At 53.2% G+C, this 19,063-nt stretch overlaps 2 protein-coding genes across 3 annotated transcripts in view; one reads left to right on the forward strand and one right to left on the reverse strand.

Moving 5' to 3' along the window:
* Positions 1-14,113, forward strand: part of STRBP (spermatid perinuclear RNA binding protein) — a 133,096-nt gene extending 118,983 nt beyond the window's left edge. The window contains exon 20 of the mRNA XM_037494404.2: positions 1,252-14,113. Within this exon, the coding sequence (XP_037350301.1) occupies positions 1,252-1,256 (5 nt within the window). The 3' untranslated portion in view covers positions 1,257-14,113. The remainder of the gene's footprint in view (positions 1-1,251) is intronic.
* A 2,907-nt stretch (positions 14,114-17,020) lies between these two features.
* The window catches only part of RABGAP1 (RAB GTPase activating protein 1), a 151,262-nt gene continuing 149,219 nt past the window's right edge, over positions 17,021-19,063 (reverse strand). For both annotated transcript variants that reach the window (XM_054689760.1, XM_037494407.2), the window contains exons 25-26: positions 18,688-18,885; positions 17,021-17,550 (exon numbers count right to left, since the gene is read on the reverse strand). In XM_054689760.1, the coding sequence (XP_054545735.1) occupies positions 17,428-17,550; positions 18,688-18,885 (321 nt within the window). In that variant the 3' untranslated portion in view covers positions 17,021-17,427. The remainder of the gene's footprint in view (positions 17,551-18,687; positions 18,886-19,063) is intronic.

A 19,063-nucleotide genomic window follows, 5' to 3' on the forward strand; every position in this document is an offset into this window, starting at 1 on the left:
TGTGCTGTTTTCCACCATGATGGCAGTCATTTCAAATGGTTTCTACCAAGTCTTTTTTTTTTTTTTTAATTTTGTTGTTTGTTGGAAGTTACTAACCATGTTGTAAACCTGCCCAGTTGCTGCAAACTTTTACATTTCTCTGCTTTACTTAAAATAATTGAGCTGTCAGTCCTTTGTTAGAAGTGGTAACCATGCAAGTTCAACTGTTTAAATTTTGTAATGAATTAAGTGTCCCTCCCCACTTTGCCCTTCCCACCCCTCCATTTTGTAATGAAAATTCCACTTACAGCTGAAAGAGCAGAGAAATATAAATGAAGCTCTTGGCTTCACCAAATTCTGTGAAATTAACACGAAGTTTTGCTTCTCTGCTCTTTTCTCCACTGTAGGTGGTTTTTTCATTGACAGCCCCTATTGCCAGCCTCTGAGCGTCGCACCATTTATTATTCACTTGGGCCCTCAAGATTTCTTCTCTGACTTCTAGAACCATCAGGTTGTCTGGCTTGAAATGGCAATTCCTATGTCTTGGTCTTAAGAGCAATGTGACCCCTGAGGCTTTCCAGCTTTCAGATACACCACTCTGACACCTTCTTTTGGAAAGCAATGACTGAGCATTTTAACGAAGAGCAATACTTTATTCAAAGCCACGGTGTCTGTTTTAAAACTTTTCCTTTGGAAACCTAGCAATATCTGTACTCACCCCTCCTAGCGTAGTCTCTTGTCAGGGAGTTTACAGACCAATGTAGAACTTAGAATTAGTGTGTGAGCTGTGCAACCTTCAGGCAGTTTTTAAACTTTTTTAGCACATAAATTGATAGTTGCATTCCTGACTGTGTCAGCTAGTGCTATTATAATTTCTCAGAGATAGGGGTCCTCCTTGAAGCCATATTCTTTGCATGGGGGCTGGTGTCCAGCCAGGGATGTGGCCTGCAACCCGTTTCTCAGGCTGCAGGAGCACCCCTCTCTTCTGCGAGGTAACTGGTCCAGTAGATTCCCAACATACCTCATGCTGACTAGATGCAGCGCATGGCGCAGGGTGGTAAGGAGCCGTGAAGGCGTTTGCAGTGTCACTCAGGTTGTTAACCTGGGGAACAAACCACTGATAGATTTTGCTGGTGTTAGCCTTTTCTTCTTTATTAAAAATTTGGGTGAATGTTTGAAAATCATGAGTCAGTCACCGTTATTAATTGAAGAGCTGGGAATACCTCGTTAATGTATTTTTAAAACTGGTGTTGGACCCTCTGTGTATTTCAGGTTAATACTTTTAAGCAGTTTTCAGCACGTTTATCTCACTTTATTCTCGTTCTCCTCGGACCTTCGTAGCCATATCACTTGTATAAAATAGGCTGAGATATAGTGACTGTAAGCTGTGGTCTCAGTATACAAAGGTAAGCTCTTTTATTTTCTGATTAAAGAGAAAAGTAATTAAAATTCAATGAACACAACATGCATATATGACAATCATATATGATGTATTTGATCACTTAGGTCTTATGTCATCACATTACCTTTAAAATTTTTATGATCTAAATGTAAAATAGTTATTTTTCAGCATTTGTTTTAATGCCCTTGTAATTACTTTTTATTCAAGAAGGACATTTCACTTTTGAAAAGGTGTGTGTGTGTGTGTGTGTGTATATATATGTATGTGTGTGTGTGTGTGTGTAGAAACTTAAGATGTAACATAAATGTGAAGTACACACCCGTACCTGTTTAAATAAAAGAATTCAGTGGTGGGAAGGTTCACGAAGATCATTTAATGTCAGGGCACACTCTTTTTGGCCAAAGTGCTGGAATTTCATAAGCAGCAAGATTGGTAAGAGTGCTGGTAGGATCCATTTTCCTGTAGATGTTACACAAAGTGTAACAAATCAAGCTGTTATAAATTGAGGAGCAAAGTGCCAATTTCTCGAGGAGAGAAATTTCTCTGAGAAATTAAAATCTCTGATCTGTGTTGTATGCCCCAGTACAACAGCAGCAAGAAGCCATAAATTTTAAAAAAGCAATAGAAAATGAAGAAAACCAAAATATTAAGGTAACTATCGAAAAATTATAGTCAACTGAGTTGATAACTATTTATAGAACCAACCTTGACAAGATTCAGAATGGTGTATACCCAGTCTGCAGAGACCAAATAGACTTAGGCAATTCATCCGTCTCTTCTAGGTTAAGTAGCTAGTTGATTTCCGTGCCCCCCCCCACCTTTTCAACCATTGTGGGGTTCATATAAAAGATGTAGGGTTAGGCCAAAATTTTTAATAAGGTTTGCTTCGTTTAGAGTGTCCCATAAATGAATTTCATATATGTTAGATGTTCTATGCTAAAGCTGTATTTGATATATATAGATTAAAATGAATTTTATGTTTTATATTTGTCTCTAAGTAGCAGTTTTCTTTTTATTACTAACTTTGAAGGTTGCTGGAACAACCCCCCCCCCCCCAATACAGAATCTGTATGTATGTTGAATGTGGCTTTGGCATCTATAAACGTTTGTACGAGGTCTAGCTAACTGGTACCAAGTATATTCCAGACCTGATCTAAAAACCGAGTGCCCTTATGTGTCAGCTTCTTCTCTGGGTGCTAGTGAGTCAGAGGTTCGCCCCAGTGGAAGCATTGTAAGTCTGAGTGACTCTTTGCTGGTGGAATTGGGCCTACTATAAATATCCCAGGTTGGGAGGCAAATTATGCATTAGCAGTGTCAAAGATAATTAACGTAGTTAATAGCTTATTTATGAATTATTTAATAGCATGGGCCCTCTGACATCACTGAAATGATATCATTTGAAAATTCACTTATTTTAAATACTTTCCTGGCAGTTTTGAGCATTTGAAACCAACTCTGATTTATGTTCCTGGACCTCTATCCAAATATGCAAACTTATTGAAAGGAATGACAAATACCCCATCCTTTTGTAAAGCGATTTTTATAGCAGAACAGAGAACAAAGTGGTTAAACACACACTGCGGTTTTTTTTTGGTTTTTATTTTTTGGATGAAAATGAAGGGAATTTTATAATCAATCAATCAATCATAACTTCCCTGCTTCTTGGATTTCATTAATAACCATAGTGAAAGAAAATCTTCAGTAGTGAGGGGAATGGACTAGGAGATCCCCGCCCCCAGGCCCCCAAGCAGTTAGATTTCTAACACTCTAAAGCCCCCAAGCCAGGAGCATTCAGAGCAGTGAAAGCTCAAAACAACCTGCTCTGTGACCAGTTTTCTCGTAACCGCCACACTTCAGTGTCTTCTTGGTGGTGGTGAGATAAGAACAGGGCTCTTATGAAGTTGTCTGGAATAAGAAAGGTTCTGTTGTATTCAGACTGTGCTCCGTAACTGTCTGACGCCACGCAATCCAGTGAGCATGGCTTTCTCAGTGTTACTAGGCCTGGGAGATGGGTGGTAAGTGAATAACAACTGTGAGCCCAAAAACTGTCTACTGCTGAGGTGAGTTCCAATATTGATGTTTCTCTCTTCTGGTGATTTACGGAGCTTAGAGCTAGATTTCTTACATAAGAATGAGTCCCTTTCCTAATAGCATCTTCCAGAAATTCCCGTGGAGTTAGTTGTAAGAATAGATACCCTTCCCCATGTTATCCTTTTAGGTAGAAGCTAACATATTCCATTGATGCTTGATGCAGTGATCTTTAGAGAGTTTTAAAAATAGCCCCACAATGCAAATTAGGTTTTGGAAGCTTTAGAGCACAGCTAGAAATAGGGAATGGAAACCATGAGGGAATCTGTACCAAAGCATTTCTTTTCCTCCCGCAGATTCCCATGGGTCTTGGGGCCTAATTGAGTTAATACGTATACTTTGAATGGTACCTGGCACATAATAAGTCCTCAGCAAACTGTTGACTGTTCTGGCTGTGGTTGGCTGAAGTGGCAGGAAGTATGTGTGGCTGGCAAGGCTGAGCTGACAGGTAACTGAGAAGCCGGCGCACGGCCTGCTTGTGGGGAGATGAGGGAGCGAAGCTGTGCTGGCTCCTTAGTGCTGACAGATGTGGGGCGCTCCCAGGTACAGGGAGGGGCTCCTAGCACCAGGAGGTTAGGCGGGAAACACTTGGTGAGCACTGGCATGGGGAGGTCATTGCAGGTCATGCTCATGTTCCAGTGGGGTAGTGAAATCATTGGCCAGGTTGCACCAGGGGCTCATAAATAGTCACTTTGGGATTTGAGTGTACTTGGAACTTAAGGGCTGAGCTTAGACTATCGGCCTGCTGATTCCACGTTTCTTACCAGTGCAGTACTAAGAAAGAAAGTGTCTTTGATTATCACCCAGCATTCAGAGGTCACCAGTGTTTGGCAGGTAAAGAGCAAGTCATAAACCACAGAAAACAAAGAGGAGCCGGAATGGTGTGGGGGGACTCTTGCAGCCTGTTTCTTCCAGTTTGTTTTGACACTTTGGGAAAAATACCCATACTCATGACCACGAGGCCTCCCTTCTGTCTGTTACTCTTAGAAGAGGCATACCTGTCTGTCTGTCCATCCATCCATCTGTCTGTCTCTGTCCATCTGACCATTTACCTGCCTACGTAGGTAGGTTGAGAAGTTGCTTTTCAGCAAAAGGAAAAGTGAGTAGATGGTGAAATTGCCATTTTGGGGAGTGAGTACAGGATGCCGCTCACATTCCTTCCTGCTTGCCTGTGTCTGCAAAGACTGTAGGAACTTCTGAAAAAAGGTGGGCAGAATGTCCCTGTTTCTTGCTAGGAGGTGAGCTGAGCATCTGATTCAGATTGAGTTCTGTGGTGCTCCAGGGTTGTAAAAACTGTGTAGACAAGGATTGAGTGTTACCTTAAGCAGATTATACAGATTTGCATTATAGCCAAGAGACTTCTTAAATATAAGAGAGATTGTATAATGTCCTGGCAGAAGTTAGCCCTTCCTTAGCTGTGGCTGCATGATAGAATCATTGCCTCACTGAGCCAAGTTTGGGGGAGCACCCTCCCGCCCACTTTTTTTTTGTCTTAACCAAGTCAGTTGTTAACATCTTTAAGTATTTGGTTTTTAAGGAGGGTCTTGGTCTCTCCTGGTATGATTCTGCCAACAAACCCTGTTGCCGCCATTGGCGAGTAGTGTGAAGGTCTCCGCCATCTGCCTAGGGGGCATCAGCATGTCTGCTCCGCACATGCTCACAGGAGATGCAGGCTCCAGGGTCACCTGTCCTGTTGCTTACAGCAGGAGGAGGGCGCGGGATGAACCCAGCTGCTGGGAGGACGTGGCTAGGACAGTCTCCTCTGTGGGTAAGCTTTTCCTCTTGATCCTTCTGTACAGTTTGGATGGTGTTCAGTGACAGCTGAATGCACCAGCAATTAAAGGAGCCTTCAGTTTAGGTCATTTGGGGTTGTAGGCAGAGATTGAAGCAGCAGGAATGGAAGAAAGGAAAGAGGGACAAAAGATGCTAAAGTGGGTATCTTGTGTGTCCTTGGCATGTGGACATCCTTTTTAATTCTCAGCCTTCTGGGAGGTGGTATTCCTAGTTTGCTGATTAAAAAAAATCTGAGGCTCAGAGTTAAGGCAGAACCAAGAACGAAGCCCAGTCCTGCAGTGCCAGACCCTCTCATGCACGCCGCCACGGTCTGGAGCACGCGGGGACAGGCCGGTGGGCAGGACTGGTGGAGCCGCAGGAAGGGCCTGAGCACAGGCAAGGCCATGCTGTCAGGTTTGTTAGCTCACGGGCTCTCGTGCAGCCGACCCTCCAGATTCCTGTGCGGCAGCTGGGCTTTCTGACTTGGTTATTTCAGACCAGATACCCCTTCCTAAAACAGGGCTTTTTTTTTTTCTTCTTTTTTTAGAAGTGTGGCTGTATAAACAGAGAAAGCTTTTGTATTTGAAGCTTGTTTTTTTGTTTGTATGTCAAGGAGAAACTGAGTTACATTTTTTCATTTAGCTAATGGCTTCTGAGTCACTCTGTCCGGCCCGAGATTGGTGATGGGGAGGTCTTAAAACATCTGAGGCAGCCTCTGAAGGCTGGTGCGGGTTTGGCTTCCTGGGTGGAAGGAGCAGCAGCAGCCAGGCCTGAGTGGTAACCATAGGGAGGGCAAGTGCTAAACAGATGGGGAGGGTAGCTGCTGTCTGTGGCCTGTTCTAATCACTGGGATTTCCTCCTACAGTAGACTTCAGGGGAGGCTGTTGGCCAGGAGTGAGCGGGCTGCCCTGCATGGTGGTGGCCCTGCCTGGGGAGCCTGCTGCTCGCCAGCCGCTCTGCTGCACTTGTCTGCTGCTCTCTTCCCAGCATACGCTCCCCAGCTGCTCCCTAGTGCCAGCCTGGTCTCTGCTTAGGGGTAGCTGAGGGTGGGGATGGGTAGAGGTCTTGTTCAGAGAAGGGTTGCCGACACCCCGGTTGTCGTCGTCATGGCAGTTGACCCTCTTTCTGAGCAACCTGCCATAACCCTGGAGGGAGGGGAGCAGCAGGAGGCATATGTTCTAGAGCAGCAGTGGGAGTGTGAGAAGAGCTCTGCTGGCAAAGGCCTTTCGCAGTCATTCTTGCACTGCCTGCTCTGCCCATGCAGACAGGAGCAGCAGCGATGCAGGGGTGCTGTGCCCCTCATACGGATAATAATCTGAAGCCAGAGACCTCTCTGAGCCACCCGGGTGTTTGTGGCAACACATCGTGGCTCCTAATTACGGCTTTGTAACCACTCTGAAAAAAACCACATTTCCTCTGCTGTTACTAGGGAAAAACAGAGAGCCTTTCTTAGGGATGACTTGAATTCCACCACAACTGTGGGATCTAGAAACTGTCTCCTTTCTTGGAGGAGGAGCTGGAGGCTTAGACAGAAATGACACCATGAGTGAGTGCACTGAGCCCACGCTCAGCGCTGGCCGCTGTTCTCCAGTCTAGCCGGTGCCAGTCCTGTTCCAGCAGTTTGGCTGCAGCGCCCTCGCCTCTCTGTTACACTCCACGTCCCTTTCTTCTGGAACATGTTCTTTGTTCTCATCTTCCCCTGAGCCTTCTTCTTTCTACTTAACCCCGGGGGAAAAAAGAATCCAGACTTTCGAGGCTCATTTTTCCTCTGACTCCTTTGAGAGAACTGTGTGTTCCTGGGCAAGGGGCTGACTGGCCAGCCTTGGGCTGAGCAATTTTGTTCTAACCTGTTGTGCCGTGTCTTCATACTGTAAGGAAGTGCAGATCCTGCCATCGCCAGTGGAGGGGCCCCGCGGTTGGACATGGGAGGGTGTGCCGTGTGGAAGTGTGATTTCTGTGTGTCATCTGTGTTCTGGTTGGTGGCTGCGAGCAGTTCCTGGCCAAGCCTTCGGCATGAGCTCTGACCCAAGGGGAGCCTCCCGGTTGGCACTCTGAGCGTGCACTGACCCCGGGATCTCATGGCGGCCTTCCGTCATGTAGACAGTTGCCAGAGTTGTTCAGCTTTCTAACAGCCCTCAAGCTCTTGGTGGGCACAGTAGGGGAAATGTGGTTATCATCTGGGAGGCGAGAAACCTCTGGAAGTTGGCACCTGGGGAACTAAAGAAAGCTGAAAGCGCTTCACAATGAGATGGCAGGACTGGGATTGTTGAGGCTGGTAAAAGGGAGACCTGGGGTGAACATGGGTCTTTCCAAGTCGGCTGTTTTAAGGGGCTATAGTTACTTGCTGTCTGTGGCCCACGAGGATAAAGACAGTTACAGAAAGTCCTTGGGCATTTCAGGCTAACTTGGCTTCCCACAGGGGTAGGGGGGCTGCCTTGGAGAGTTGCGCAGTGAGACGCGAGTGCCATGTTACCTGGAGCGTGTCAGCAAGAAGACATTGGTTTGGATGGTGACAGGAAATGTCTCCGTGGAAGGTCAGTTTGGACTTAATGCCGTTGCCACTGGTGACGTGGCCAGAGCTCATCTCCCCTTTCAGGCACGTGGTTTCTTGGAGCAACACTCATTATAACCTACTGTTCACCAGGCTGTGTCGAGGGAGAAGGAACAGTTGGAGAAAACATGAAGTTTCCACTTAGACAGCTGAGTTGAAGGTGAACCCACTGACCACAGGAAGGGGGAGGCGGCGGCTCTGGGGCTTGAGCAGTATCAGAGCCGTCTGAGGTCTCCCGTCTCCTGGAGAGGGTCGTGCTCGCTGGCCCAGGGCTGGGGCTTGCAGGCCACATCCCAGGTCTCCCAGTCAATTCAGGAGAGGTGCCAGGCTGGTGAAGAGACTGGCACGCAGGAAGAGACGTGCTCAGGGCCCAGCAACGTGCAGAGGGTTTGAGGGCTGATGGAAGGGGCAGAGGCTCCTGTTGAGACCGTCATCTGAGCTGGATAGGATCTGTCTGCACAGTGTGAGGTTTCGGGACAGCACGGAGCTCCTTGTCAAGGGACCTCGGAGGGTGAAAGGCAATGGGATGTGTTGTTTGGGCCCCATCCTGAAAGGCCCTGGGTGCTGTGCCCTTCCGTGATGACAGCCCTTCAAAATATGAGGGAATTCTGGGGGTTCATTTGCACAACTACACAGGGAAGGACAAGGGCGGAAAGCAGAGGCTATTGCCTGGGCGAGGGATGAAGGGGAGGTAGCCTGCAGGGAAGAGGTCGAGAGTCAGCGCAGGGTCTCCTCACAGGCCAGACTCCTCTCCTGAAGTGAGCCGGAGGGGGCGCCCGTGGGCCATGTGGCCCAGCACCTGCGAAGGGAAGTGGTACCTGCCCCAACAGGATTCCTGCTGCTCAGCAGGCGACTGAGGAGACCGTGTTGTGTCGCCTGGGACCAAGAAGGCAGGAGGAGGAAGATGCTAATGCCAGGAAGGAGGTGACAGGAGCGGGGGCGGGGTGGTGGATGGAGAAGGGGCGGCGGGCAGAGGGGTGAAGCCTTGCAGTGTAGCAAGGCCATGTCTTTGGGGTTCCGAAATGGAGTCTTGGTAAACCAGATATGTGGGTGGGGCTGTGAAGCCCCTTCTGGTGCTCTCTGGAAGATCTGGCAAGGGGAGAGCTTTGCTGGCTGGTCTGTCAGTATCTTTCTTCCCCTTTCCCTGGTTTGCTACTCTGCTGGGTTCATCGCCAAGGGGTGACGGGTACTGGGTGTTTGTTCACACGGAGGCCTTCTGCCTTTTGAAAAACAGTGTTTTGATTTCTTTACCTGGACGAGGGCTGGAGCTCATGGGGCAAATCCGTAGAACATGGTCTTGGGCCAGTGGAAGGTCAAACCTTCTTTAGAGTCCTTCAAGGAAGGGAAGCTGTGAAACTGGGACTGAGGGATTGCTTTGGGCCTCAGTGCTGTTTCAGTCCTGCCACCTCGGGTGGTCCTGGACGGGTGGTCAGGGTCCCTGGGAGGAGTCATGCGCATTCTCTGCCTGTTTCTGTAGCTCTGCTGGGGTGGAGGATGCCACGTGCAGGAAGCCGTGGTCCCTCCCCTTAGGCTGGCTCTGAAAGGCTACATGCAGACTGCCTGTCGCCCCAAGGGACCACAGAGACACCACTTGTCTGCACGTGTCAGTGCGGGAATATATGGGAACTCTGCCTTAGATATGGTGTCACCAACCTTTGTGTGTGAAGGGCCATCTTCTAAATCTCTCAGGTTTGTGATGTTCGCTCTGTCACAGCAACTCTGTAGCCTAAGGGTAGCTGTAGTCAGTGTGTAAGCACTTAGGAAAACGAGTAGTCGACTCCTGCCTTCAACTATAGAGATTACTCATCCTCCGGCTTGTGACTGGAAACTTCCATCAGCCTGGACCCATCCATTTCCCATGACAGCTTCCTCAGCATCTTTTCTGTGAGCCCCTAGAATGAGGAAGTTGCTGGCCCTGCCCACAGCTCAGGTTTGAGAGGGAGGTGGGCACTGACAGGGAAGCGCCAGTGTCTGAAGAGAGGAGATGGGAAGGACTGAGGGCAAACCAGGGCTCTAGGAAGGAGGCAGCTCTGGAGAAGGGATGCAGGCCCTGGGCTGGGCTGGGCTGGGGCTGTGAAAGTGGTGCTCAGGAGGATTAGGTGATTCCAGATGCTTCTTGGGAGTGACACTCTGGTCATGAGAGGCCCGATCTGTGGTGATCACTGGCATCTTTCAGTTTAGTCTGGACTTTTTAGCCCAGAGAATTGGATGGTTTTTCTGGCACTGGCTTTAGTGCGCCAGTGAGGACCAAAGCTTTTTTTGGTGTGGCAGAGCCTGACAGGATCCTCCATTTTCAGGCTTTTTCTCTCTTGCTCTCCTAAAGACCAAGACAAATGCAATGTTCTGTCTAAAATCTTAATGTTGGCCTGGGGCCTTGGTATGTGAGAATAAATTGCTAGAGGCCCATTGCTTCAGCATTGAATCCTCCGGCAAGAAAGCTTTATGAGCAGATTCACGCCTCCCTGTATGTTCCAGGCCAGCACACGGGCGGGTCTTCAAGAAGCTGAGCAGACAGTCTGGCCTCTTGAGAAGCCTACAAACTACGGAGACAAGCTAAGTGTAACAAGTCGTAGCAGACACTGCCCAGGGCATCACCAGCTGCTCTAGGTCAGGCCTGACGTGAGGCAGACACGGTGCCTGCCCCAAGGTGCTCAGTGTAGTTGGGGCCAAAAACCCACTACAGCTGTACACATCTGCAGGGCTTCGTGCTCTGCAAGTCCCTTCTCCACCAGCGAGGTGTCCCCGGCGGAGCAGCCCCATCGCTCCTGTGTGTGAGCAGAGGAGGCAGTGCAGGCAGCGAGGGCAAGGTCAGTGCAAGGACAGGTGGGGCTAGAAAAGGAGCCCTTGCGTGTACACAGCTCGGGCTGGGCTGTGGGGGGACTGGCTTCATGGGCGCCCAAAGTGGCGCCCTGCTTGCACCAGAGGCCATGGGCCTGTGGACAGACTGGCCTCTGGGGACCAAGTCTGGAAGTGAGGGTGTCGGTGCTGCCCTGAGCAGCTGGGAAGGCGTGTCTGCTGGACACGGGCTGGTCGGAAGGGGGTGGGGCGCTGCAGGCAGGAGCCACTGGAAAGAAAGGCAGGGAACGGAATGCTGCTGCTCAGCCACGCTCTTCTCCTGGAGGCGCTGCCTCAAGCTGACCTCTGGTCTCGGCTCTGTTGGAGGCCGGGACGCTCGGGTTTGGTGGTCGGGTCTGGCTTGTCATCTCGAAGGTGCGCGCCCGTGTTTCTAGTGCACACCTGTTTCTAGAGGCTTTTCTCTTCTCATGGGTAGGGTGGAACCGCCTGTGCCGGAGGTGCCGTCTGCCCCAAGGGATGCCCGACGTGGCCCGTCAGGAAACTGGGTCCTCACCTTGGCTTTCATGTCAGAAGGCACGGGCTCTGTGGCGCGTGAGCTGCCCAGGCCGTTGCCCTCTGGCCGCCATCCTGCCTTCACGCCGCCTTCTGCTGAGGGGCACAGGTGGTTGGAAAGCGCCTTGATCTTAACCTAACTCTCGCTGCTGCTGCGGGAGCCGGGTGTTATCTGGCGGCTCTGCTCGTGGGGATGAATCAAGGGCAGGGACGGGTTTTAGAGAGCCGAGGAGAACACTCTCTAGCCCTTCCTCCCCCGGAGTCTGGGAACATGTCAGTTCCCCTTCCACGTGGCTCGTGCTCCCGCCTCCTCACAGACACTAGTGGGGCTGAAGGAGTCTGGTTTGCTTTTGGTGGGCGCTCCCACTCATTTGTTTGTGCCCCTCTCAGCCGGGAAGCGCCTCCTCTCTCCCGCTCCCTCAGGCCACAGCCGATGTGGCTTTTAGCTGGGCAAGCCCAGGTTCCAAAAATACCTCCTCTCCAGCAGCTGTTAGCAGCACCCCTTTCTCTGACCATGATGGCATCTCGTGCTCAGGCGGGGTTCACACCCCGCCCCTGCTTGGCAGAGGGGACACTGAGTGTTGCTCGTTCCTCCACGTTGTGACCGGCCGCAGCCGTGGGAGGCAGCTTAGCACCACGACTGCCCCCTTTCCCGGAGGAGAGACTCAGATGGCTAGCGCCCTCCTTCCTGTGTCTCCCGGAAAAGGTGGCTCTGGCTGTCTTGCGAGCTGTCTGCAGCCTAGAGATGGACTTCCTGAGGGCTTGAGGAGGTGGGAATCTTCCATCTGGTATTCTTCTCATGAGTCACGGGCCACCTTCCATGGGCAAACTTCACATTCTTGGCCTTTGGCAGCACTTCTGCTGTTCCCCCGAGGATCTTTTCCCTCAGTCCTTTCGCGCAGCACCCTCTCAGCAGGGCCTCTGTGCTGAGGCTTTGGTCTCTGTACATGACTGGGCTGTGGTGGCTGATTGGGGCCCAGCCACAGCTGCAGAGGACAGGTCTCTAGAGGTCACCCTGATTAGGGCGAGAGCACTTCAGTAGCCTGACAGGCCCAGTCCCAAGGCTGCTCGTGGCAGGAGCCGGCCGTGCATCCTGGTCCATATGCCCAGTAGTTCCCGCACAGCCTGGTAGGCCTTGCTCCTCACACAGCCCAGGCAGACTCCTCCTTGTCTTGGAAAGAGGCAGGAGACAGCCTGTCCAAGACCAGAAGCTCTGGGCTGTTCCAAAGGGAGCATCCCTCACCAAGGAGCCAGGTAGCCCTGCTCAGCCTCAGCCCTTCCTCTGCCCCCGCATGGGGGTACAGGAGGCAGGGAGGAGGCTGAGTTTAGTTGTGGGCTGAACGCCTTTCCCTGCAGCACGGTGCACACACGACACTGGACTCCTGGCTGTAGCTCGCTCGCTCTGGTCTGGTGATGGCCAAGTTAGTTTTTAGCAATCTATTTAAGATGCCTGTCTGTACCTATTGACTATGTTTTCTCTGAATTCGCGAGTGTAAATAGTATAGTATGCAGTGCAAAGTCCTTGGCAATAACTCTATGTTGTGTATGATGTTGAAACACATTGGAAAGCGTGGCCACCATGGACTGTCCTTCCCCTCTGGGGCAGTGCTTACATGTGGGACTCTGAACTTTAAACCTGCAGCGTGGCCGAAGCCGCAGCCTGCGTGCGTGGACTGGCACCAGCGCCTCGCCAAGAGATGCCTGGCCTTCCCCCACAGGGACGCTGCCACCCCGACGCCCACAGTGGCTCCTCCGTGCTAACTGTGCTGGACGCTGCCGTAGACTGATCTTCCTGTCTGGCTGCTGCAGTGTGTCTGTAATGCCCTGACATGTTACACTTTCCGCATCTGGATGAATAAAAATAAAAGCTTCTGTCTTAAACAGCAAAGGCCTGGACTCTTCTCTGCAGGAACTGCTCTGGCGCAGTGAAGGCTGCCTGGAGGACACCTCCCCAGCCCTGGCCAGCTCAGTGCGTGTTGCGGGATCGTCCCTTCACAGAGGGGGTCCTGGGGTCTCCCGGTGAAGGCCAGTGTGCTGGGCATTGGTGCCAGGGCCTGAGTCCTGTGTATGGCCCTTAAAACCTTGCTTCTCTGCTGACGGTGCAGGAAGGTCACTCAACCCTGAATTCCGGCCGGCACATGGCACGGTGAGTGGTAAGTTACTAGTGCTGAATTTGAGCTTCAGAATTGACGAGATTTTCACATACCTCACTCACCCCTCACAGCGGTTGCCCAGGGTTGACCTGACCCAGCTTGTCCAGACCGAGGGCTCAGGAAGAAGGGAGAGTGGAGCTTCAAAATGGCAGCAGCAACTTGAATCCAGAGCTGCGACTTCCTCCGGCTGCTTCCCCAGGAACTCCAGGAGCCAAGGACCACCCTCGGCCTCAGGCCCCCGAACGAATGAGGACAAAGGAGGTGTGGGCGGTGGGCTCAGGGCAGCGGTCTTAGGGGGAGCCAGGCCAGGCCCCCTGCCGCCCTTCAGGTAAGTGGGGAGCTGCGTGGACAAGGACCACGGGTTTCTTCACGACTCGGCCCACGTCCTCCCGGCACAGCGTGGACGGGTGTATCACCAGGTTAGAATGGACTGAGGCACTGGCCGGGCAAGCCCACCACTGCTCCCAGCCTCATGCCCAAGTGTGCCCTTTAGAAGGGGAGCCAGGCTTGCCCACAGGTGGCACAAGGAACAGCTTACCGAGTTGAACTGGGACTAGAGGGAGCGAGCAACACCGTGTCTTGCTGTGGGCCCTGGTGGGAAATACCGAGACCTCAGAGGGCGGGCTCAGGGGCCAGGCTTCCCCTTCCCCTGCAAGTCTGGGAAGAACGTCGCTTAACTCGCAGGGGCATCTGATGACTCGAAGGGAGAGAACCCACGAGAAGAGTCGAGCCCACGAGAGGCGTCGGCCCCGCACAGCTAAGAAATCAGCAGGGTGACGTGAGAAATCAGCAGGGTGTCAGCGCCGTGTGGCCCGGGCCGGGGACACGGCTCCACCCGGGCCAGGGGCAGGTACCGTAGCCGAGCCCGCACCCTGCTCTTCCCTCCGTGGTCCTGACCTCACGTCTTGTTTCTTCACCTTCCCGTACTCGAGACTCAGGCCCCAGCTGCGTCTCAGGAGGCTGCGCCCGTGTCAGGACCCGGCCTGTCCGAGCAGGTGAGCCACTACAGCCCCGGAGCAGCTCGTCCTCAGAGGGCAGCAGCTCTTCTGGCCAAAAGCTCCTCGCTCCTCTTCCCCCGTGTAGACTTTTTCCCCTGTCTGCAGTGCAGAGCCGGCAGTGGGAGTGGTGCCGTGGTGCCCCGGGTGTGCCTGGTTGCGTTCCGCCCCCATCCCTGCTCACTCCCTCCTGGGGAGAGGACTTCAGCACAGCGGTAGCACTCCTGGGGGGCTTGCCTTTCACTCTAAGCCACCTCCTCCCCCCTGAGAGTTTTTAACAAGCTTCTGGGGATCAGCTCAGGTGGAGTGGGGCCAGTCACGCGCTTCCACAACCCGCGAGCAGCCCCGGGACTTGTGTCCCCAGCACGAAGCCTTTGCTCCTGGGCACTGGAAGTGCCCACTGCACAGCAGGGCTCCTTCGAACCTCCGCGGGCTTAGCTCTGCTTCTCCCCACCCCAGCAGCACCCCATTACTAAACCAAGAGCCTTTTCTGATCCTGGCCTCACCCCAAAGGAGACCTTGCGCCTCCTCAGGTCTAGGCTCCTCTCCTGACGTGGCCAAGGGTTTTCAACCAGGTGATTCCCACACCCCACCCCTGGGATGACTAGTCGGCACTCCCTGGGGGTGACGTAAGGTGTGTGCTGAGGATGCTACTGGCACCTACTGGGTGGTGGCAGGTGACAGCGCGCAGCACAGCCCGAGGCCAGGGGGCCCGTGCCCCACCCGAACGTGGACAGCGTGGCTCCCCTCGGCTCACCAAGGTTTGCCTTTCCAGTATTTTCCCCCCATATCTGTCCTTTTACTCAAGACACTAATTCCTACCAGTCCTCCTGCCCAAAGCAGCAACAGGAAATGTCCCCAAGGTCGTTTTTTAGCAACACTGGCTTAAAACTCTCCCCTGGTTTCCCACCATCGTTTATCTCCTTGGACAGGATGCCCCAACCAGCCTGCTTCCCCCTTTTGTGGAGTCCGCCCCCATCACAGCGCCCCGGGCCTCTGCGCCCTGAAAGCCGGGCCCGGCAGGAGCCCGCAGGTCCGTAGGCAGGCCGACTGCGCGCACGTCTCCCTGGGCCAGGGTGCAGCTACCCCGAGGAGCTCTGCTGCGTCTCGACCCTGCTGCACGCACACCCCTGGGACTGGACCCGGCCAGTGAGGTGGACCCCAGGAACGTGCCTTCAGCCTGGCAGTGACAAAGGGACCACCCCTGTGCTCTGGAAGCCCTGTCTGGACAGGGGACACGCACCACCTTCCCTCCAAAGGTGGGGTCCTGGAGGGCAGGCTGCGAGGGGAGGGGAGCAGCGCGGCATGAAGACGATGGCCCAGCCGGGAGGTGGGAGGGCTGCCCGTGGAGAAACAGGTGCTTTCTAAAGGTATGTCTGCCCTGCCGCCGCCCCTCCGCCTGTTCTCGGCTCTTCGTTTCCCTGGTCGGCATTGTCTTTCGAGGCGCACTTGCCTTGAACACACGGACAGTGTGTTGCCTGTGAGCGTAGCAATGTGCTTCTCAGACAGGAGCAGCGCTCACGACGCAGGCGCCGGTGGGTGCTCGCACGCACCCACCTGACGGCAGCACAGGGCGGGCAACACGTGACGATAAAACTGGCTTTTACACAGCAGTGCTGTTTGTACCAAAATATTTAATGAATATGCTGTTAAAATAAAACCAACAAAAGAAATAGTAATACAATTTTACTGGTTTATATTTCCTAAAGTTGACACACTGACACTACCCTAGCACAATGGCCACGCACCGCGTCCGGATGGGCCTGCAGGTGTTCTGGTAACCACCAGAAAGACACAAAGTGGTGGAAGGGGGGACTGGGGAGGGTCGGGGTTGCCACGTGTTAAGTCTCCCTTAGCACTGATGACCCCAGCAAGCGTTAGTACAGTCAACAGGGAAAGAGATACGAAACCACCCACGTGTCTTTATATACAAACCAGGGCCTCGGGACCAGCATGTCCACGCTGCGCGCCGAGCGCCGCCGCCATCCGTCTGCGAGAGCCTGTCGCTACATAAATTAAAAGGTTTAAAGGTGCTAACCCCCCATTCCGTAGTGTTGACGTGAGAACGTGCCGTCCGCCCGGACAGTGAGGTCTGCACCCGGCCACGCTCCGGGGGAGGCCCAGGGGACGGGGGCTCACGGCACAGACTCACACGGACGCCCACACACACAGCTTCCCGTCTTCCTCACTTACACGACCTGATGTGCAAAACCACTAGAAACCTTGACGTGAGGGCGCTCGCGCTGAGGAACGGCAGCGCCCGGCCGGACAGAAACCAAGGGCCCGATGAGCACAAGCGCGGTCGTGCAGGTCAGGCCTCGTCGGGGAGGTCAACACTGTCGTCGAGTGCCTTGGGACAGGGTCCTTATATACACGTATGTACACGCACAACACGGTGAGGAAAATAAGCTTTGTCCACGTGATGACGACTCCAGTCTCACGGTCAGTCAAGTCACCCGCCCCAGCCCTGGGAGTCCATTTGGCAGCTACCACTAAAAAACAACAGGAACTATAAGAGTTGCATAGAATTGACCAGAAACGTGAGTAATGCCAATCCCAAAACCTACGCCTCGTCTATTTAACAAAACTAGGTGGCTTCGACTACAACCATGGACCCTCCTATGTCAAACAAAGTGCTTCTGCATCTCTACCTGGGGACCCTCTGCCGGCACGGAGACAGATAAGACTTACTTGAATTACTGCGCCCCTCCCCCCCGCCCCCTATATATATATTATATATATATAATATGTATATTTAAAAAAAAGATTAAAGGTTTAGAAAAAAAACCAACAGCCTGAAGGATCCCCAAACTCAGACAGCGTCCACTCAGCCTGCGGGCTGGGCGCCCGGCTGACCGCCACTGCGACGTGGCCTGGACGGTCACACGAGGAGTGATTTTTCTAGAGCGTGTCCAGAGCGCTGGCGCGTGAGCAGGCCTGTTAGTATCAGTAGTGAGGAGAGCCTCCTCCGGAGGCCGCCTGCTCCGCGCGCTCCGGGCCGGCGACCTACCAGCATGCCTCTCTGGTCTGACTTCGCCACATTCTGGTCCTGGACATGTCACGGAATCACACATCTGGCCAAAGAAGGCAACAAAAGGTGTCGTGTTTTCTGAAGATGTCTAGAGGCAGCAGCTGCTCTCAGCAAGTTTCCTTTCCTTGAACCCCGGTTGCCGTCTTTATGGAGCTCAGCGTTCGGTTAAACCACGTCTTCTTGGCCGCCTGTACCTCGTTTAGGGCGAGGCCTAAGTGGTGCTCCAAGTCCTGCAAGGGGAACGGCATGCGTGAAGACGCGGGGCCGAGACAGGGACTGGGGCTAGAGAGACCGCTGGAAACGCCCCCAGGCTCACACTGCATAGAAAGACCAGGAATGTCTCACATTGGGGGCTCTTTTTCAGTTAAGACCTCATTTCTTGCCTAGCTGCTGTGTTAAAACAGCCTCCCCTTCGCCCACCTGCTGCACACTAGGCAGACAGCGAATGCCCTGACTAGGAGGGCATCGCTTGTCCACTTCCAGCAGGAATCTTTCCAGTCGAGACTTCCCGGCACAGCAGAGATGCTTCAGCCGGGGCCCACCCTGCCGCTACCTCCTGGGCAGCCCTCCCCGCCGTGCTGTGGCGCGCCCCTGCTCATCCTCCACGGCCCAGATCCTGCCTCCTTGGGGGCCCCTTCCCGAACGCGCTAGATGGTCACACAGCTGCACGCTAGCCTGGCAGCCCAGCACCTGAAGCCAGGTGTGGCGACGTGGGGACCTACGCTCTGCACTGTCGTCCTATACTTGCTTCTTCCCCAAGGCTAGTGCCTCCCGAGGGCTCGCTCGGTTTTGCTGTGGAGAGAACTAGCAATGCGGGTATCGTGAGAGACGACCAACAAAGTCGTGATTTCATCTGGCATGAAGACGCGGATAAAGCTGGTTAGGTGACAGAGCAGGGACAAGGGACAGACGGCAGAGGGCCCCCCCGCCGCTGCGCTCAGCCTTCTCCAAGGGACCCTGAACCACTGGGTGGGCCTTGGCGCCGCTGACACATGAGCAACCTGCCGTGTAGAGGTTAATGCGCCAACCCGGTCAGCACTGGGCGGTACAGCTGCGATCTCAAAGCCTGTTTTCCCTATTCCACCGAGAAGATTCCAAGGTTGATGGGTCATTCTCAGGAAAAAGTGCGGCCCTCAGAACGGGACAAACACTGACCCGACCTCCGGTGGCAAATGATAAGTAGTGGGCTCCTTCCCGTGAGGGTCACGGTCGGAGTTTAAAAGGGGAGAAAACCCAGATCTAAAGGTCATTTTCGGGGCTTCTACTCTCCCAAGCCCACGCTTGGGTCTGAGCCCCACTGTGCGGAGAACAGGCAGCGCTGCGGATGGGGGGGGCCCGCGCGGGGGGCGGGCAGGCCGTGTGGTTACCTGTATCTTACACTCAGCCTCCACCAACTGCAGCTTGGTCTGTGCCAGTTCCAGCTCCATCTCTCTCAGCTGGTTCTTGAGTGTCTCCTTCTCCTCATCCGTGTCCTCCCCGGACACTTCCTCAGCCGAGCTGACACCCTTGATCCGCCCTTCTTTGTTGAAGAACTCCCGGCAGCGCTCACAGTCATCCACTTTTTGCTGCAATTGGACGGCAGTGTAAGAGGCAACGAAGAGAAACTGGCCCTTTAGAAAAGTGGGAGCAGCCTCAGAATTTTCTGAGGAATTTCTCCTGACATGGCACGGCCTAAAGGCTGGGCGAGCCGGGACACAGAGGGTGTCCACGAAGGAGGGTCCCAAATCTACACGCATTTCATCA

This window comes from Talpa occidentalis, unplaced genomic scaffold, assembly GCF_014898055.3.
Source record: "Talpa occidentalis isolate TD23 unplaced genomic scaffold, MPIMG_talOcc4v2.1 talOcc4.7, whole genome shotgun sequence".
NCBI classification, from domain to species: Eukaryota; Metazoa; Chordata; class Mammalia; order Eulipotyphla; family Talpidae; genus Talpa; species Talpa occidentalis.